Source organism: Saccopteryx bilineata, chromosome 3 (assembly GCF_036850765.1).
Source record: "Saccopteryx bilineata isolate mSacBil1 chromosome 3, mSacBil1_pri_phased_curated, whole genome shotgun sequence".
Taxonomy (NCBI): Eukaryota; Metazoa; Chordata; class Mammalia; order Chiroptera; family Emballonuridae; genus Saccopteryx; species Saccopteryx bilineata.
This window is the reverse complement of record NC_089492.1, coordinates 273,289,725-273,311,400: the sequence shown is the minus strand read 5'-3', so window position 1 is coordinate 273,311,400 and position 21,676 is coordinate 273,289,725. Positions and strand designations below refer to the sequence as shown.

At 51.3% G+C, this 21,676-nt stretch overlaps 1 protein-coding gene across 1 annotated transcript in view; it reads right to left on the bottom strand.

Moving 5' to 3' along the window:
• The window catches only part of SLC9A1 (solute carrier family 9 member A1), a 53,625-nt gene extending 32,502 nt beyond the window's left edge, over positions 1-21,123 (bottom strand). The window contains exon 1 of the mRNA XM_066269965.1: positions 19,939-21,123. Coding sequence (XP_066126062.1) covers positions 19,939-20,290 — 352 coding nt within the window. The 5' untranslated portion in view covers positions 20,291-21,123. The remainder of the gene's footprint in view (positions 1-19,938) is intronic.
• Between the last annotated feature and the right edge of the window lie 553 nt (positions 21,124-21,676).

Sequence of the window (21,676 nt, the reverse complement as noted above, 5' to 3'; positions counted from 1 at the left end):
ACCTGTACCCAGGGCTCGGGTTCCTCAAAAAGGAAAGCCCGAGACTGGCCCTGGGAAGCCAGGGAGGAAGGCCGGGAGGGATGGGTTCAGGAGCTCATCCCAGCCTGCCTCTCTCGAAACTGCTCCTTCGATGCGGACAAGGGCACTCTTTTTTTGTGTGTGTGTATTTTTCTGAAGCTGGAAACAGGGAGAGACAATCAGACAGACTCTCGCATGCGCCCGACTGGGATCCACCCGGCACGCCCACCAGGGGGCGAAGCTCTGCACACCAGGGGATGACGCTCTGCCCACCAGGGGGCGATGCTCTACCCCTCCGGGGGCGTCGCTCTGCAGCAACCAGAGCCACTCCAGCGCCTGGGGCAGAGGCCAAGGAGCCATCCCCAGCGCCCGGGCCATCTTTGCTCCAATCTTTGCTCCAATGGAGCCTCGGCTGCGGGAGGGGAAGAGAGAGACAGAGAGGAAGGAGAGGGGGAGGGGTGGAGAAGCAGATGGGCGCTTCTCCTGTGTACCCTGGCCGGGAATCGAACCCGGGACCTCTGCACGCCAGGCCAACGCTCTAACACTGAGCCAACCGGCCAGGGCAAGGGCACTCTTTTAAAAGATCAGATTTAATGAAAAAACTTGCAAAAGAGTATGAACAGCATTATTATTTTAAAAAAACATTTATGAAAAAGAATTTCACACAACTACAGGGAGAAGTCCAGGCAGACACTATGAACTGCGAAGCGTGATCAGCCTGAGGAGCAGGGGAATGAAAGGGATACGACCTGGGTATTTTTCTTTATATACTTACATAGTGTTTGAATTTTTTCCTTTTTAGAAACAAAGAAAAAATCCAGGGGGAAATTTTTTAAGCACCTGCTTTCGGTCAAAACTCAGCATTAAACACTTTACTATAATACATTATCTCGCTTAATTTTCACAAAAACCCCATGAAGTATAAAAATGTTCATAGCAGCTTTGTTCATGATTGTCAAAAAAGGGAACCAAATCAAATGTCTGTCAACACAAGAATGACCCAACGGTGGCATATTCACACAAGGCAATGCCACATCGCAACAGTCTGGTACATGTGATGACAAAGAGGAACCTCACGGCCAGCAAAACGCAGACATGAGAGAGCACCTGCCGTCCAATTCCAGTTCTGAGAAGTCCAAGGAGCAGGTACAACCAACTGACGACAGAAATCAGGATAGTGGGTACCTCAGGGAAGTGTCGGGGTACAGGCTAGGAAGGGCACAAAGGGACTTTAGGGGGTACACAGATGTCCTCTATCTGGATCTGGATGGTTGTTGACATGGCTGCAAACATTTGTATATAAATCAACACTGAGCTGCACACTTTAAAATCACTGTATTGTATTTCTCAATTAAACAAATAGAGAGGAAAAAGGTTGAATCTTTTTTAGATTGATTTTGAGAGAGAGGAGAGAGAGAGGGAGAGGGGGGAGAGAGAAGTAAAGAAAGAAGGGTGGAGGAGCCTGACCAGGAGGTGGTGCAGTGGATGGAGTGTCGGGCTGGGACGCAGAGGACCCAGGTTTGAAGCCCTGAGGTTGCTGGCTTGAGCACGGGCTCATCCAGCTTGAACGCGGGGTTGCTGGCTTGAGCCCAAGGTCCCTGGCTTGAACAAGGGGTCACTTGCTCTGCTGTAGCCCCTCCCACCCACCCCCATCAAGGCACATATGAGAAAGCAATCAATGAACAACTAAGGTGCCACAACAAAGAATTGATGCTTCTCATCTCTCTCATGTTGCTTGATGGGGCAAAGCCCAGGGTTGCAAACCAGCGACCTCAGCATTCCACTCAGCATTCCAGGTCGACACTATCTGCTGCACCACTAAAGGTCAGGCGGGGGTAGGAGAGGGTTGAGAAAACAAAACATGCAAGGGAGAATAAGCTCTAGAAAAAATTATGCTCACAGGTCAGGTACTCAGCCTAAGGGCATACTGCTGTCAAGTAGTGAAGCTGGGATTCAAAGACATGTCTAATAACCATAAAGCCACCAGGCTATACTGACTCCTGACTATTCCAAAGGATGCCCTGAATCTGCAGCCTTGTCCCTGGGTTCAAACATAAGCACCCATCTGCTCCCCACTGCTCTTCAGTGGTTGCTGTGGTTCAATGACCTGCTCTCACTAAGTGGAGCCTGGCTCCCTGTAAGCCTCAGCTCGCTGATAGTCGCTGTTTAACGGTCAAGGCCAAACAAAAGCAGAGTACAGGCCCATAACCCAAAGCTTTGGGCCCACTGGGAACTGAGTCAGAGGCGTCCTCTATACCAGGAAAGGGTGCCCCGTGCACATCCACTTGCCATAACAGGCTCTGGCCCACGATGATGGAATTTCAGATGTGGAAGGATAGCTGAGCAGCAGAACTGGACAGCGCTCTGGCCACTGAATCACACTGCTTTACACGTTCCCACTGGTACTCCGGCCCCTAGTCATTCAAAAAAGCTAGACCCTCCCAGTCAACTTTACCCCTTCTACCCACCTGGAACCAGGAGTAGAGGAGCTTTGAGGAACTTGGCTCCCCCGGAGCCACCCACACTCGGCTTTAAATTCCCAGCCTGCCCAGGCTCTCCTCCCTCCCCCTGCAAACGGAGCCACCCCTGCTGCTTGGCATGTGTCCCTCTCTCCTGCTACATCCCCCCAACTCCTACACAATCCTTGTCCTAAACCATTTCCTGCAGTTCCCCATCTGATCAGTTTCTTAGGAAGGATCATTACCCGCAGGGAGAGGAGGCGGAAAATTCCCAGAGCCAACAACACGGGGAAAAACTTCATTCAGTCCATTCTCCACCTGCCAGGAGAGCCTTCACCCCAAACACAGGCCAATCATGGTTACACCCCCAAAACCTCTGTAGTTCACATTCATCTGCACTGAACCAGAGGCCTTCCTGATCTGCCCCAAAGCAGGTTTGGGCCTCATCACCACTACATCTACATGGCAGTGCCGGAACCAAGAGCCGTCTGCCACCAGGGCCCACGCCGCACTGTGCTGCCTCCCTGTGTCACTTCAGCCTGCCTTGTATTTTAGCTGCTTAGTGTCTTATCTCCCACATAAAACTGGCAGCACCACAAGTGGTCAGAAGCTCCTCCCACACAGCAGTGCGGACACATAGTAGGTCCTCAGGCCAGCTGAAGAGAAGGTGGGGCACCCAGGGGCAGCCACCTCACCTCTGCAGCAGAAACGGGACTGTTCCAGAGGGAAATGTGTGGGAAAGAATGATCATTTACACCATCACAGAAGAGCTTCGGACTAGGGGTTGGGAGACCTGAACTAACCCCAGCTATGCCACCGCCCACTGTGGCCTGTGGGCAAGTCATTTCCGCTCTGGTCTTCTGCTTCCTCCTCCAAGAGATGAGGGGGTTGGGCTGGTCTCTGTCACTGTTCACCAAACATTTCTGAGCCTTACCCCACGGCACTGTCATTGAACCTGCACAAATCTGCACATCGGCCGTGACACAGCTGCGAGAGCAAGAGCCAGGATTCTGGTCCAGGCCTTTCCATCCCCACCTCCCTTATCTTTTCAATTACACCTCCTGGACTCCTCACTGTCTCTAGGATCCCTCCCAACAGTAAAGTCTGATTCTACGATTCTAGGCCTGCCCTTTCTGGGACTGACAACTCTCCAGGCCACAAGGGACCACAGGGTTCAGCCAGAACAGGCATATCAGGGTCCTAGTGCTGGCGGTGCCACGCCTCCCACATGATAGGTCTGGTGACTGCCTGCCTGCCTGCAGGCACTGGGGCTGGACAAAGGAGGAGGAAGGAGTCCAGCAGAGCCTGGCACCCACCCAGCCCTTCCTTTCCCCACGTGCCCTCATCCCTTCTGCTCTGCTCCTGCTTCCTGTTTACCCCTCCCTGGGCTCTTCCAGGCCCCAGCTTCTGTCCCACTCTGGCATGGCCAGAGGTGGCTGTTTGGAAGCTTCGCTATTGATGTTCTCAGACCTGGATGAGTAGCTATGGTCCAGGGACCAGTGTTGCTCGGCCCACTGTGGCCAGCTAAAACCCAGCGCCAACTCTCCATCTCTGACTCGCAGACTACTGTGCCCATTCCTCCCCAGGTCATACCACATCCTCCTCCTCAAAACCTCCGATGGCACCATATAGCACCTAGAATCCAATCCAACGCCTCACCCAAGGCTTACAGGCCCAATGTGATCTGGCCTTTGCCTTCCTTTACATTCTCACACACCTCCCTCTCTACTCTACTCCAGGTTCCTTAAACACATTTTTTAAGTACCTTGGTGTTTGAAAGGCAGCTCCTTCCTCTCATTGCTCAGCTCAAAAGCCATCTCCTATCTGACCAGGCAGTGGTGCAGTGGATAGAGCATAAGCCTGGGATGCTGAGGACCCAGGTTCGAAACCCTGAGGTCTTTGGCTTGCATGCAGGTTCGCCAGCTTGAGCGCAAGGTTGCCAGCTTGAGCGTGGGATCATAGACATGACCCCATGGTTGCTGGCTTGAGCCAAAAGGTTGCTGGCTTGAGCAAAAGGTCACTGGCTCGGCTGGAGCCCCCTGATCAAGGCACATACGAAAAGCAATCAATGAACAACTAAGGTGCCACAACGAAGAACTGATGCTTCTCATCTCTTTCCCTTCCTGTCTGTCTGTCCTTGTCTGTCCTTCCCACTCTCTCTCACTAAAAAAAGCCATCTCCTCAGAGAGGCATTTGCTGACCCTCCAAAGTAGCCAATCTCTCATTTATTTTCTTCAGGACAATTATCACTGCCATGTGGGTCCACTCTCTAACACCCCACCTACTGGCAAGTGAGCCCTTAACACCAGGAGCCTCCCTGTCTTGCTCCTAGCTGTGTCCTTAGCCCTCAGAATAATGTCTGACATGGAGGGTGGGGCTGGGAAGGAGTGTGCTTCACATTAGACTGGCTGGCCAGGGAGGCCAGTGACTCTCTGGAGAGATGACATTTGATCCAGGGCCTAAATGAGAGAGCTGGTAGTGTATGGGCAGTCTTCCGGGCTGGGGAGAGCAGGTGCAGTGGCCGCCTGGAGGAACAAACAGGCCTGGCCAGGCTCAAGGCTCTGCGAGTTTGAGGACCCAGGAAGGCCGGTGAGAGTGGAGTAGGGGAAAGCAGCAGGGAGTAAAATCGAGAGGGGTGTGGGCCATTCCTCCCCTGGATTTTTGCCCCAAGTTCATCAGGAAGCAGTGGAAAGGTTTTTAGCAGAGGAGCACCACATTCTGGTTTACATTTTTAAACAATCCCTCTGGCTGCTCTGTGAAGAGCTGATAACAGGCAGAGGGAAGAGAAGCCAGAGCATTCAGAAGGCCACAGAGTCAGTGGGTTAGAGATGCTTGTGGCTTGCACAGGGAGATCAGAAGTGGAAATGAAATGAAGGGGCAAGCATTCAACCCGGGGAGCCGTGCTTTCCACCAGCCTGAGCAGCCCTGGCCAAGCCCCCCCCCCCCAAATCTGGCTGAAGTTCTAGATGCTCAGGAATACAGCAGGCCCACCCACCTAACCTTATTTCTCACTGACCTGGGGTCCAGACCCAAGCCTCAGGGGGCTGGGCCTCCTCCAGGTGCCACTCACACCCACTGCTCAGCGCCTCAGCTAGTATCGTGACCCCTGCCTGACCTACCACCTCCCCTCTCCAAAGTCTTGTGACCACACCTGCACAAAGACCTCTGCTGCTTGCTCATTCCAGCCATACTTCTCCCCTCCCTGAAGCCCTTCTGGGTTTTGAGGCAACGGCACAGCAATCATCATGCACATAATTATTCCCTTTATAACCTTCTGGAGGTAGCTATAAGCTGGATGGAGGCAGATACCACAATTCACATCCCTTGGGTTTGTTGTGACACTTGGACAGTGATGTGCTATGTGGAGCCCTCAGCACAAAGCCAGGCACTCAGTAGGTCTTAACCAACCAGATCTCAATCAACGGTAGCTCCCTCCTTTCGGCAACACCCACCCCTGGGGCTCACAGACCCACAGAGAGGCTCAGCTTCTCTGCCCTGCCAGGCAGGTGGGTGAAATATGCCAGGGGATGGGTGGAGGGTGAAGAATGCCCCAGTGGGTTTCAAAAGCAAAGGTCAGTGGCCCTGCATTATCTATGTCTCTGCATTATTCACATCTCTCCACGCCTTTCTCCAACTCCTCCCTTCATGTGAGCCAAGCAAACTTCTGCTTAACCTTCAAGCCTCAGCTTAAAGCTCTGGGAAGCCTTCCCAGACTGGCCCCCCAGCCAACTCCTCCCATGCACCCACAGCACTGTGGGCCCCTGCTGTGACCCTCACAGCACATCACAAGGGCCTGTTTGTACGCTGGACTCCCCCTCACCCCCGTGAGCCTGGAATTACATTTATTCACCTTTCCACCTTTAGCACAGCATTTATCAGGCATGAATCAGTATTGCTAAGTGTGGACCTCTCCCTCTCCCAACCAATGAGCAAACTCACCAGTCCTGGTGACATTCAGTCTTACCTCAATGCACCCCGGCCCATATACCTAAAATCATCTTCCAATGCTAGACCCGACTCTTGTCTCCTCTTCCTTTAATGCTACCAGGATAGTGGCAAATCCCATTTATGAATGCTTATGATGTACTCAGAGTTCTAAAGAAATAATCTCACTCACTTTCCCTCTCTCCTTCCCCCACTCAGATCATTAAATTTAAAAAAATAAAATAAAATAAGGGTCCTGGCTGGTTGGCTCAGCGGTAGAGCGTCGGCCTGGCGTGCAGGAGTCCCGGGTTCGATTCCCGGCCAGGGCACACAGGAGAGGCGCCCATCTGCTTCTCCACCCCTCCCCCTCTCCTTTATCTCTGTCTCTCTCTTCCCCTCCTGCAGCCAAGGCTCCACTGGAGCAAAGATGGCCCGGGCGCTGGGGATGGCTCCTTGGCCTCTGCCCCAGGCGCTAGAGTGGCTCTGGTCGCGGCAGAGCGGCGCCCCGGAGGGGCAAAGCAGCGCCCCTGGTGGGCAGAGCGTGGCCCCTGGTGGGCGTGCCGGGTGGATCCCGGTCAGGCGCATGCGGGAGTCTGACTGTCTCTCCCCAATTCCAGCTTCAGAAAAATACAAAAAAAAAAAAAATAAAATAAAATAAAAATAAAGACATTATGCCATTTGATTGGAGAAACTGAGACTAAGATAGGGTGATGCAATTATGAAGTAGCAGAATCTTCTGCCCTTAACACTGGCACAGTTCACCTAGCACCTCATCATAGCTGGGTCTATTTTAAAAACCATCATCTGTTCTGCAAATTTGGAGCTTTTATAGCTACATGTCAAGTTGTCATACAAAATCATCCTTTGCTCATTAACTGTTTCACGTGGTAGGTCCTTCTACTCCAACTAAGTGATAAAATGACTGTTCAGTGAGAGAAAACAGTACAGGACGTAAAATGGGAAGCCCTGGGTCTGGCTTCAGCTGTGCCACAGTCAGGCCATATGACCCTAGGCAAGTCACCTAACCACTCTGGGCCCCTGTCATCATTGATATAAAAGAGAAGAGCAGCATCTCCCTAAAAGATTCTCTGATGCATTCTGGGAAGTGCTCTGCCCACCTTAAGGTTTTATTAATTAATAAAAGAAATATGGCCCTGGCTGGTTGACTCAGTAGATATAGCATCAGCTTGCTGTGCAGACATCCTGGGTTCAATCCCTGGTCAGGACACACAAGAGAAACAACCTTCTGCTTTTTTCCCCCTCCTTCCTCCCCTTCTCTCCTCCCCCTCTTGTAGCCAGTGGCTCCACTGGCTCAAGCATTGGCCCCGGCACTGAGGAGAGCTCTGTTGATTTGAGCATCGGCCCCTGACGGGGATTGCTGGGTGGATCCCAGTTGGGGAATGTGCAGGAGGAGTCTGCCTCTCTATCTCCCCTCCTCTCACTTAAAAAAAAAAAAAGAGAGAGAGAGAGAAATATTATTTGTCTCTAGCCACCTCACCCCATGAACTTAGCACAGCATTGGACACACAGTAGGACATTAGTAGTTCTTGCTGAGTGATTATTCAGATGCTTGGAAGCTCAAGAGTCAGAGAAAACAAGCCAGTATTTCTCTTACCCCTGGATCTGAAAGGGGCTCCTAAGTGCCACCGTTTATTGTGTGTTCAGAATTTGCCAAACTCTGTGCCACCATCTTACAGGAGCACTCTCCCGGGATCCTCCTGACATCCCTGCCAGGTGTTCCCCCATGTTGCAGATGATTAAATTGAGACTCAAAGAGGGGAAGTGACTTGCCCAAAGTCATGGTGTTACAAAGTGGTAGAGCTGAGATCAGAAGTAAAGTTCATTGAGCTGCAAACCCTATGTTCCTAACCACCATGTTTGCAAAGGGAATTACTCTGGGACAGTCCTATGCAATCCTGCCGCAAGTTGAAACTTCTGGTTGTGCCCAATGAGAGACCTGTTTCACTCAAACATCTCGTCTAAATCCTAGTTTACCAATCCCTCCCCTCCATCCACCCAAGTGAGGTCTTTCTGCTTCCTCCAAATCCTCATAGAATTCCATCTGCACTTCAAACCCCAGCCACTTTCTATTGCCTGGCTGCTCTATGTCTGTACTGCATTTGTGTGTGTGTGTGTGTGTGTGTGTGTGTGTGTGTGTGTCACACACACAAAGAGAGTTAGAGAGAGGGACAGATAGGGACAGACAGACAGGAAGGGAGAGAGATGAGAAACATCAATTTTTCGTTGTGGCTCCTTAGTTGTTCATTGATTGATTTCTCATATGTGCCTTGACGGGGGGTAAGGGGGGGGCTACAGCAGACTGAATAACCCCTTGCTCAAGCCAGCAATCTTGGGCTCAAGCTGGTGAGCCTTGCTCAAACCAGATGAGCCCGTGCTCAAGCTGGGGACCTCGGGGTCTTGAACCTGGGCCCTTCACATCCCAGTCCGATGTTCTGTCCACTGCACCACTGCCTGGTCAGGCTGTACTGCATTTCTGAAACCAGTCCCTGAACTCCTTGAGAGAGAGCAGTTCTGCACTTTCTGCTAGTTCTACCAGCCAGGCAGGCCTGGAAGGGTGAAGGTAGGGTGCTTGCTCCCTGACCTGTAACTTGAGGCTGGGGCTGTGCTCAGCTAGGTGAGCTGGCTCCACCTCACACTGGCATCCTGCCTTCCTAGTACAGCATCCAGATTCCTGTGGGCCCTGGCCCAAGACCCAGGAGAAGATCTCATTCCCTGATTTGATGGCAAAGATACTACAAAAAGCACAGCACCCAGGCTCAACATTGGCTTGTGATGGAATACAAAGAGCTGAGGAATTTGTTGGGTGAGGACGGACAGAAGCCTCTAGGCTGGCTCAGAGGTCCCAAGCCTTGCACTTGGTTCTCCTGCAAAAACCTGTGTGGCCATGGCCAGATGGCTTCCCTGTCCCTAACAGTTCTCTGATGGATACTCCAGCAGGAAGCTGCCCTTCATTAGCCTTAAAGGGCCCACTAGAGAGTAACCAATGCTTAGATATCAATATCTAGGCCAAAGACCAGAGTCCCAGGCCCTGGCCGGTTGGCTCAGTGGTAGAGCATCAGCCTGGCATGTGGATGTCCCAGGTTCGATTCCTGGTCAGGGTACACAAGAGAAATGCCCATCTGCTTCTCCACCTCTCCCTCTCTCGCTTCTCTCTCGCTTCTCTCCCTCTCTCTCTCTCTCTCTCTCTCTCTCTTCCCTTCCTGCAGCCATGGCTGGATTGGATCTAGTTGGCCCGGGGCCGCTGAGGATGGCTCCATGGCCTACGCCTCAGGCACTAAGAGCTTGGTTGCTTAGCAACGGAGCAACAACTCAGATGGGCAGAACAATGCCCCCTACTAGGCTTGTCTGGTGGATCCCAGTTGGAGCACATGCGGGAATCTGTCTCTCTGACTCCCCTTCTCACTGAGTTTAAAAAAAAAAGGCCAGAATCCCTTCTCTTGGTCCAGCTCTTAACCCCTGGGTTAGCTAACAGAACAGAGGAAGCCCTCCCTCTGCCACTGATTTGTGTGTGGCTCAGGGCACACCCTGTGGGCCTTAACCAGACTAGATCAAAACATCTTTTTCCCCTTGGGCCCTGTGGCCACAGGCTCTGATACGTTCTTTCTACCTCTAATATTCTCTACTTTTACTTTCCAAAGCAAGGTGGGAGCAGAAGTTAGGAGCCCTTAGTCTAGGAAACAGCAGAGGCCAATTGGGGCTGCCTAACACTACGACCTCAAAGCCTGTCCCCTTCAGGCGCAATCCCTTGCTTTTGCTGCCTCAAAGGTAGCTGCTGCCCCTAACAGAACCTCAGAGCTGTGCTTGGGCCCCAGTCCTGTCCATAGGAAAAGGACAGGGCCCTGAATGAGCTCCTGCAGTGTGAGCTGGGTTCACCTCAGAAATCCAGCTGACCCAGGGGGTAGAAGTAACCGTCCCGGCCTGAACAAGGGAGGGAGAAACCTGCTGCAGCGGCGCTGACCCCCTGTCCAGGAAGGTGTTCCCCTTCTTTCCGTAAAGTCCCTTTCCCTCTCTTCTCCCAGGACACAGCTTCCTCATCCTGACTAGGTTCACTCCCCATCTCTATGAGTTCCGCAGTTACATACCACAAAGGGCTGAAGCTCTTAATGTTCGGGGGCCTGCAGATCCCTCTGAAAATCTGTTGCTACTAAGGGCCTTCCCCCTCTGATAAAAGCAAACTTATATATAAATATCTTCAGACTATTTGGGGGGTCTACACATTCCCTCAACTCCATCATGCACTTAGGAAGAATCTAAGAAAGCTATATCCTAGAAGAACAGAACATCCTGTCCATTCTCCCACTTAAGCCAGAATTGCTTCTCACAGCAAGCCCCCTGAATGGTGTTCCTCTTCTCCACCTGGCCCACTGTTCAAGATCACCTCGTTCAGGAAGGCTTCCTTTCTCTCTCCTCCTCCTCCTCTCTGATCCCCTCAGCATCCCAGCCTGAGCCACACAATCTCCCACCTGTGCTATCTCCCTGTGTGTTGTCTTACTTCCCCAGCAAGACAGCAGGCTCTCTGAGGACCCATGTATTTAATCCTAGAACCCTCAGCTGGAGTTGGAAATAACCATGATCCTATACTTGAGGATTCTGCATTTTGAAGCCAGGGATCATGACAGCAGTGGCCCATCCCCCAAAGGATGGGGCTGTATAGATGCCCCTCCAAGGGCCTTATACTTTGCTTAGGCCTCACCAGTGCAGGGACCCCCTGGGATAACTGCCTTTTCTGCTGGAAAGTCCCAGAAAGCCTTGCAACAGTGGAAGTTGACAGATAGGGAAACTAAGACCCAGGGAGGCAAAATGACTTACCATAGGTCAATAAGAAAGAGGCAGAGCTAGGACTGAGACCCAGATCTCAATTCCCAGTCTAGAGCTCTTTATTTTACACAAATGGCTTTATAAAAACTAAATCTGTCCTCACGCTCCCACACTCCGATATGCATAGAGAATTTCTGAAAAGATACATAACACAGTTAACAGTGCTCCCTCTGGGGAGTGTGACGGTGGGGGTGGTCAGAGAGGTGCAGAGGGAACTTCTACTGTATCCCTTAAGGCCCTTTTGTACTTTGGGGTTTTATTTTTGTTTGTTTAGGATTCTGTTGTTGTTATTTTTTACCATGAATATGTTTTATTTATTCATATTATAAAAATAAATCTGCCACAGAAAGGAGATTCTGGCCCCAGGCCACTCCCAACACACACATAAAAACAAAAAGAAGCTATAAGTCAACCTGTCCAGGTTCACAACTATAAACTGACGAGATTGCCTTCTTGTATGGTTTATGGCCACTGGTCTCATTAATTCACAGTCACAGTGTGGTTGATGGCTTGAGGAATCTTCCTGGGAAAAGCTTAATTCAATTAGGGCGCTTGCCAGTTCCCTAAGGAAGCTCTGGTCTCTTGCTTTTACTTACACAAATCAAGGGCAGACCAAACAAACCCAGACTTTCCCAGAGAGACTCCCCACCGCTAGCCCGGAGAGGGTGCCCTTGCAGGACCCTCCATTAGAGCCAAGCTGAAGGACACTGGGAGGGAGGCAGGGGGGAAGCAACAACACACGGATGCAGAAAGCATCACCGTGTGTCTTTTCCTGAGCTCAGTTCAACCCCGTGGCCTGGCATTCAGTCTGGTGACTAGCCTCCTCTCCAACCCTTGCTCTCCCTCTTCTCTGAGCAGTCAAACTGGTTTCTGTGTGCCCAAAGGCTTCATGTGGACCCTACATCTATCTGAAAGTCGATCAAGCACTCATTCATTCCTCAAATTTAGGAGCCCTTATTTTGTGCCAGAAAGTAAGGGCTCCTAACTTCCTGTCCTCAAGTGGGCTGGGGCCAGAAAGGCTCTATCCTCAAGGGGCTTACATTCCTAGGAATCAGTACTAAGAATAGCTCTCTCTGTCCCTTATTTAATTCTTCTCCACCCTTCAAGACTGGCTCAAGTTCCACTTACTCTGAGAAGCCTCCCTAACTATCCCTGCCCTCAGGGACTAATTATTTCCTTAGAACTTTGCTCCTACTAGCAATCCACCCGGCCCTCCACACAGACCAGCCACTTTCTCCTATGTAGATTGGAAGCCCCCAAAGAGCCGGGCTGGGGAGCTGGGGACTTATACTCTTCTTGGTTCCCTGATGGGCCACAAGTTAAATGCCTGATGGCTAATTTCAGCTGACCTGCCTCTTCCACCCCAGCCTAAACAGACAAGTTAATTAGCTGCTCTCAGTCCTGGCTGGCCGGGGCCAAACACAGCCTTTGTGAATTTGCCTGGCACAAGGCAAGTGCTATGTAAGTGTTAGCTATTCATTATTTTGGTGAGCTTGTAGGCTCTGCCGGACACACAGCTGTGATGTCACCTTTCCACTGTCAGCGGCATGGTCTCAAACAGGCTGAGCACTATGGAAGGGCCAGTGTGGGCTTAGGGGTAAGTGAATGTTCCCAAAGAGACCAGGAAGGGAGCCTGGGAAGGAACAGGACGTCTCATCCTGAGCCTCATTCAGAGATGTTTCACACATCTTTTCAGGAAAGATCTTGCTGGGGTAATTTGGGGAACTCCAGATTTTCAGCAAGTCAGTATCAGAACTCATGGGTCAGGTCTGGCCTAACAGACCCCCCCCCCCCAAACTGGCCCCGCATGCTGGCTTAGCTTTAGGGGAAAGAAAATGGAAGTCAGCATGATCTCAGGGAAGGGAGGCAGCCCACTGATCCAGGACCAATGTAAAACTTAGTTGAGTTAAAATTAGATTAGCCCATAAGATTAAAAATACCCACATATAATCACGGGCTGCATTAAAGTATCAGTTGATGTTTATCAGCATCTAAAGAGATGGTTTGGCCCCGTGCGGTGTGTGCAGACAACCTTGGGGAGACATGTCTGAGTCAGACGTTCTGCAGGGGGAGTGAGTGCTGCACAACGAGGCCCACACAGGCGATGGATGACTCAGGAATAACCCAGGTCCTGGGTTTGCTGAGTGAGCCTTCTCCCCACCACGGAAGGAAAAGGGGAGGGCGGGGGGGGGCGGGATTACAGGGAGAGGGAGGGAAGGCGGTAGGCCTGCCAGCTGTGTATATAGGCTGGCATTCCCAGAGATAGCCTACGGCCCCTCAGCTCCAATTCCCAGCCTGTCCTGTGTTTCTCAATGCCAGCCACCTCTGAGAAAGACTTACTTCCTTCACAGTGGGGCTTGGAGGGGCCACAGTTACCCCCAAAACCCAAGAAATAATCCACAGAGAGCAGCCAAGATTTGAAATACTTAAACTTTTCAATCTTCCCTGTTCAAAATGATTTTGGAGAAAATAAAACTTCTGAACGGGAAGGGAGTCAGGGCATGATGATGAAAAGAACATGAGCTTCCAAGTCAGACACATCTGGGGTTAAACCCCAATGTTTTCTAGCTCTGCAAGTAGCCATACAGCCTCTGACTCACGAGCTGAATAAGTGGCAGCTAATATAAAGAATATTTAACACAGATATTACAAATCAGGAAACAAGGTTCAGAGAGGCTCGGCCTTGCCTAAGGTCACACAGGTAGGCAGCAAAGAGCTAAGTTAGACCAGATCTCATGTTTCTTGACCCCTTCCTCCCATCTCGCATGTTGTCCGTTTTGATTCATTTCTCTGTCTCTCCTTTCTCCTCCCAGAGGACCTAAAATACTTCAAGGGAAAGGAAAAGCACTCCATTTCAAAGGTTTGCTGTTCCACAGAAAGAGCTCTAACAATGACAGGTCCCACGCCCGAGTCCAGCCCTCATGCTCCTCCTTCAAGCAAATACAGGTACCGGTATATTCAAGGGGTTGATATGAACTCAGACCAGAGATGACCTGGACCCTAGATCACCCCACTCTTCAGCCCTTCCTTCCTGCAGTAAGAACTGGTGTTCCTCCTGACAACCATTCAGGTTACCTTTGGATCTCTGGTTCCCCTTGATCCTCTCAATGACCCAAATGTCAACCAGGCAGGGAGAGGATAGGGCCTTGGGTTAGAAGTCCAAGGATGTATCCTTTGCCACGTACTTGCTAAGTGACCCCAGACAGGTCACAACCTGAGACATAGTTTCCTTAGCTGTATAATGGGTACATCAATACCAGCTGCTACTCTAACCCACAGGACCATTGAGACGATCAAATTAAATACCATGTATGCAAATTATAGTACCAATGAGAATTATTCTCAAGTCTGCCTGCCTTTTAGAGCTAAAGAAAGTTGTGCCTGCTCACCAGCTTGAGCAGGGGGTCGCTGGCTTGAGCATGGAATCATCGACATGATCCCATGATCGCTGGTTTGAGCAAAGGGTCACTGGCTCAGCTGGAGCCCCCAGTCAAGACACATATGAGAAGCAATCAATGAAGAACTAAAGTGCGCCTAACCTGTGGTGGCACAGTGGATAAAGCGTCAACCTGGAAACGCTGAGGTTGCCGGTTCAAAATCCTGGGCTTGCCTGGTCAAGGCACATATGGGAGTTGATGCTTCCTGCTCCTCCCCCCTTCTCTCTCTCTCTCTCTCTCTCTCCCCCCCCCTCTCTATAATGAATAAATAAAAAATCTTTAAAAAAAAAGAACTAAAGTGCCACAACTACGAGTTGATGCTTCTCATCTCTCTCCCTTCCTGTTTGTTTGTCTCTCTCTGTCAATGTCTCTCACCAAAAAAAAAAAAAAAAAAAAAAAAAAAGCCACCTGATCTCAACACAGAGGCTGTCCCCTAGAAGCTCGTGCTGGACCCTGAGGGTACCCCAGTACCCTTTCTGCCGAGAGGCAGGAGATCACAATCAAAAGGTTAGTAACCCCCTGCTGGGGGGGGGGGAAGGAAACCACCCTTTAATTGGCATCTTTCCCGCCCAAGCAGGAAAGAAGCAAGCTCCAATCAGACCACCAAGAGGTCACCAGTAAAGAGATAGCGGGCAGGATCACTACCACAGCCCAGCCTGACTGCGAGATTCAGGTGCCCCCATGCAAACTCAGAGGGACAGAGAAGGGGCCCAATGCTAGCACAGAACCCTGACAGTTTTCTCAGGTCGGGGATTAGGCTCCCACCACTGACATCTGTCCAGTCCCTAAAGGGAGTCCTACAGCTCCCCGGTGCAAGTGCACTGCGGTGGGCACTTACTCAGTGCAAGGCCGTGCGCATCTGACAAGGGGAATGTGAGGGGCAGGAGATGTAGCTGCACGCCCCGAGAAGGCTATGCCAAGACCCAAACAGAAAATAAACAGCAATTCAGCATCGCAACAGATAACCTCTGAGGCGTTTCCTCATCTGCCAAACAGAGATAGCCTTTATCTCATATGATTTTAGTAAGGATTAAATGAGATCATTTTTATAAAGTGCCTGACTCTACTCTCTAGATATTCAATAAATGGTAATTCTTATTAAAACACACATACACACACACCCACCCAAAAGAAGAGATGTCACAGGGCAGGCGAGGCCTAATGACAAAGTTGTGGATAAACAATCAGGGAGACGGGTGCAGGGGGGAGAAGTGAAAGTAACTACTGTGGCCTGGAGTGGGATGGGAAGACTGCCCAAAGGGGGCGGAACAGGAACAGGTCCGAACGCTGCCCCAGCGAGCCGCGTGCTGTGCTGGGCATTCCTACATTCAATACCCACATGGGCCCTAGAGCGCAGAGACGGCAATGTCACCGGCATGTCACCGTACAGTGGGGCGAGTCAGGTTCAGAGGGACAAGGTGCCTGGCCCAGGTTTTTTCTGACTGTCTTTCCTTTCTGCCGGTGCTGGCGTGGTGGGGCAGGGCAGAGAGGAAAGGCATGCCTGTGGGTACTCAGCTAAATGAAGACCAAGCAATATGACCAACCCAGGCCCTCTAAGTGCCCTGGCTCTTCTGCAGACACATGTCCTACCTGAAGGCTTCCTCCCAGTCCTCAGCTGACCTCCCCTCCCACTGTCCTGCAGTCAGCTGTTTTCCCAAAAAGAAAAAAGTCACCTCTTTCTTTTTAGAAAGGTCCCATTTGGGCTTCTTGAGATAGTTTCAAGTGACCTTTAAGTTCTTCCTCTCCCCTTTCGAGAAGTAGGAGAGGAGAGTTCTAGTCTTATTTTTATAGGAAACCAGTTGCTGGCTCTGATATACATGCATGTGACGTGGGCATAATGACCCCCATTCTCTCTACTCACAGACTTGTTCTAGGAGGAAATGTCAGGATACACCTTGCAAAGAACAAAACAAGCTATAAGATGTAAAGGGACAAAGGAAGGCTTTTTGCCCTGGTCAGGAGACAAGATGAATACCTGCTTTATGGGCTGCCAGGCCTCTGCCAGGAGTTCCAGGTCAGGGATATGGGCAAACAAATTAACTGGGTGCCAGTGGTGGGCTGGGTTACAGTGAGGCTCTCCCTTGGAATAAGCATTGGACTGGGAGTCAGGTGAACTGGGACAAAGCAGAATTCATGCAGGGTTCAAATCACAATGTGTGGTGGGGTGGGGAACGGACCTGCCCTGAGGTTTGGGGTCACTCTCAGTTCTCCTGGTGGCCTAAACCCCCTGGCACCACAAGCCTCTCCCTACCAAGGAAAGGGCAAGAATGTCTGTCAAAGAGAAAAAAAGGCCCAGAGAAGGGAAGTGGCTTGCCTACTCACCTGCTCAATCAGAGAAGTCAGGAGCATCTACTCTAAAACTTCAGCTCCAACCCCTCCGCTCCCACACCCATCTCTAACAGTGTGTTCCCAGGGCTCTGCTCAATGATTAGGGTAGGAATGAGAAGTGCACACAGCACGTCATAGTCTTAAAGGAGGGGTACCTTTCGCAGGAAGCAGCTGCCACAGATGACAGAATGAGGGCTCCAGCATAGCTCCTACCCATGCTGGTGCGCTGAGAGAATACACAAGACCCCAAAATGAACTCCTAGGTTCTTGGGGATCAGTGCAGAGGGAGCATGGCCTCAGCCCCCAATCCTACCCTGTAGGTCAGTCGGTGTCATCTCCCCTCCCACCAAGACCAGCTCCAGAGGCAGCTTAAGTGAAGGAGAAACAAAGTCAGCAGGACGCACTCCCAACCCTGAAGCCTTAAGGAAGGCTACCCCATGGCAGCCCAGGGTTGGGAGATCTGTAGTCCTCCAGCCTCAGAGGAAGACTAGAGGAGGTGGGGACGCAGTTCCCTTGGGTGGTTAAAATACCAACAGGGGCAGGTGCCTCTCACCGAGTGCTACTTATGGGTACAAAGACAACTTGATGTGAGTTCATTTATGTCATCAACACAGTAGCAGCACTATGGCTAGATAATATTATTTCCCCACTTTATACATGGGGAAACTGAGGCACGGGGAGGGTAAGTAGAAAAGCGGTGGAGCCCGAATCTAACCTCAAGTCTACATTACAAAGGTAAAGGGGAAAATGGGCTTTTGCTTTTGCCCCTTGAGAGCTTTCAGTCACCTTTCCTTCTATTTTCTTCCCCATGATGGCCAGATGCTAGGACTGCTCTGTTTTCAGATGCAGAAAAATGTCTTTCTAGGCCAGAAACACAGACTTTTGGAACTGCGAAGTCCTTCAGATACCATTTCCAACCTCCTCCTTTTACAATGGGAAATCAGAAGCCCTGAGACTGAGTGACTTGTCAGGGTTACCCCAGTCGGTGAAATGGCAGAAATGGCAAATCTAGAAGGGGCCACAAAGATCAACTGACTGGCCCAAGGTCACAGAGAGAGGTGGGATGAGAAGTCAAGTTTCCTAAGTTCTAGATTAATACCCTTGCCATGACACCATTTCTGTTCTCCTGCTGCCCAGGGTCCCTGGCACAGGGTCTGGTGGGACAACGCAGACCAAGCCTGACCCCATTAAAACTAGAGATATCAGGCCTGCAGGGACAAACTCCTGCCAGACCAGAGCAAGAGCTTTGTGGTCATGCTGTCATCCCACCAGATGTCACTGAGACCTGCAATGTGTGTGCCAGCCCCCAATGCCCTAACACAATGCCAAGTGTGGTTGGGAGATGAGGGGGTTGAAGAGAGGAGGGCAATTTACAGACAGTGTTTGTGAGGTCTCTCCCTGGTGTCACACAAGCAAATGACATCATGGTCACTTCAGTTTCTTACAAAAAATTAAATCACTGGTTTCATGACTTAATTGATATGGTCATATTTAGATTCCTGCTAGTTTCACAGGTGGGTGAGACCTGCAGAATAAGGGCCCAGCTTGCTCAAGGTCACGTTATTTGTCAGAATCAGTTATACATGACTCCCCTTGCCTGGTCCTTGATTTTTTTCCAGGAAACTGGCTGCCATCACGATATGGGTGCCAATGGCCCAGGTCCATATATAAGCCAGACCCTACTACTGTCACAGCACCAAAGCCCCATACCAGAAAGCCAGCTCCTGGATGTGTCAAAACAGAGTGTCCTCCTGCAGCATGTCCCAGAGCTTGCCTCAGACCAGCCTGGCATTGCCACTCAGCTCCTGCATGTCCTTGGGAAGGCTGCAAGGTTTCTAGCCAAGAGTCAAAAACTCCCCGAACCTGAGCCACCAGAGTCCCAGGCCCTCATTCCTTCTGCAGCTCCTGGGGCTAAAAAAGGCAAAGGCAGCTTTTACAGACCATCCCTTCAAGGGACTTCTAGGCTGTGCAGGCTCCGGTGAGCTCCATCAATCACCCAGCAGAACAGAGTGCTCAGGCCTAGCAAGGAGACCAACCCACTGGCAGGGAACAACTTTTCTATTTCCTTCTCCCCAAAAGAACATTTCAAAGTCTTTGGGCTCAGACCAAGACATCCTGTGCCCCTCCACCTTTCCCTCTCCCACTTGGTTGAGTGGCAGGCCCTGACTGGCCAGCCCTGATACCACCTTGAGACACAGCTGAGTACCAACCTGGAGGTGGGGAGGGGCAGGCAGACCAAGCGTCAACCACCTTCATTGCTCCTCTACCCCCAAAGCAGACTTCAGAAATTTCAGGCCCCCTGTCCCATAAAGTGTTTAAAGAATGGCATTCTGGGCCAGAAACTAACTTGGGGGCTCCTGACCAGCCAGGACAGGCAAAGCAGACAGATAATATTCTGGGGATAAAGAAAGGTGAAAATATTGGGATGCCTCATGGTCCACCACATGTCTAGGTCTCCAGCACACGGATCTCCCGTTATAATCAAACTCCTTAGACAGGCCAAGGAGAAATATGCTCCATCCAGGAACACCTTCCCACGAAGCGTGTAATTGCACTGGTAGCTGTTGACAGAGCAGACTGTGCCACTTGCTGGAAGACACTCCTCTCTACATTACACACAGCTGGGTCCCTGGCACCCCCCAGAATCTGGCCCAGCCAGAGGAGACTTGCCAGGCCTGGTGGCCTTGCGGAAAGTACCTAGTATCAGAAACAGCCCATGCTCTAATCCTGCTCTTTCCCATGCATGATGCTGGCTCCAATCTTGGGAGGCCTCAGACCACAAAGGCCACAGAGCTCAAGCTTGAGAAGGACCAAGATGGCAGGATGGAGGCTGCCTTCTTATAGGAGTGCAGACCTTTATTCCTGCCTCACGGGTGCGGCAAGAAGATTGCCAGTTTGGTGGCGGCGGATGCATCAGAGCCAACTGGACTTACCTATCTTCATGAGACAGGCCAGCAGGATCCAGAGGGAGATCTCGAAAGGTGTGCGCACGTGCTTATAGTCGATGTCCAGGACTGGAAAGTTCTTTCGTTCCTTCGTGCCGTGTTCAGTGACAGAATGGTTAACAGGGAGGCTCTCAGGGGGGTGCTGTGCTGGGGCGGTGGTGACATCCCCAATTGAGCGTTCCCGTGGTGGCTCTGAGCCTCGGATGGTGCTGGCAGTAGGGCTGGGCTGGAGGCCATGGCTCCTGAGAACAGGTAGTAGCCCCACCAAGGCGACTACCACCAGTAATGAAGGGAAGATTCGAGGTGGAGAGAGGCCACAGAGGCCAAACCACAGAAGCATCCTGCTACTCCGTCAGCCCAGCAGGCCTCCACCCTTAGCAAAGTGAGTGTAAGACCTGGGACATAGGTAGCAAGGGGTCAGCAGGTGGGAAGAGAGAAGAGGGTAGGTAGTCTCTAGGAAAAGTTCATGTCTTAGAGAGGTCTTTTTGCGGAAGCAGTCCTGTGGGGACAGAGGGAGGCTGGGTTCTCAATCTAGAACTTCAAACTGGGGAAGAGGGGCAAGGACCCAGGAAGGACCACAGGAGGAGACCAAAAGGTCTGGAACTCCAAGCTAGGGAAGAGGAGCGTGGGGAACAGGCTGCACCCTGGGACACAGGAAGGAACAGGACAGGTTGGTTGCTCCCCAGACACGGAAAAGGAAGAGGTAAGGTGGGTACCCTTCGCTGAGGAAAGTGACTGAGGAGCGGGAACTCGACTACGGGAAGGAGCAGGGAGCCTGAGCTAAAAGAAGGGACCAGAAGGGGTGGGACTTAAACCAGGAAAAGAAGGGAGGAGGCGGAGAGCCCAGGCTGCGAAATAGTGAAGCCAGAAAGCGGCGGGGAGCTCCCCGACCCAGAGAACCGTCGGAGTGCAGGCGCGCCGGGCTGAGATTCCGGGGAAACGGAGTGGGGAGGCAGGCGGAGGCAGGCGGCCCGGCAGCAGAACGCTTCGAGGCGGGCTGGGGGCGGTTCGCGGGGGGCTAGCAGCAACCCGCCCCTCCTTGCAGCCCCGGCGTGGCGCCGCACTCCGCCCAGACCCAGCTTCAGCTCCTCTGCATCTAGCTCCAGTTCTAGTTCCTATGCCGGGTCCGGCCCCGGCGGCGATGGACTGTTACCTAGCTGAGCCGGTCGCTGCCATTTATAGATACCAACGAGCATCCAGCGTAAGCAGGCTAGAGGGACCAGTTAAGCACCCGCGCAGCGCAGCGACCCCTTGCCGCCGACGGAAGGAAGTATTTTGTAGGAAGAGAGGAGAATCACACAGATGGCCCCCAAAAAGTCGTGAATCTGAATCTACAGAGATTCTTTCTTAACAGGGGTGAAATGTTTTACTATTCACAGAGCGCTTTCACATCCACAACCTCAGTCGTAAGGCTTCCCAATTGTCCTGTGAAGAATATATTATCTTATGTATTTAGTTACCATGTGACCTTGTCCCTGTTCCACATGTATTCACCCGTAAATTGGAAATGGTAGTACTACCTATCAGAGGGATATCATAATGACTAAATGAGATAATTTGTGTAAAGTGTTTAGAATGGAGCCCAGCATATAGAACTATTATTCCAGTTTCAGTTTTGCACATGAGGAAATGGGTGAAGTTCCCTAGCTAGAATGTAAATAGTTGTTATTAGTTTACTAGTGCTGCTGTAACAAAGTACCACAAACTGGGTTGCTTAAAAAAATCC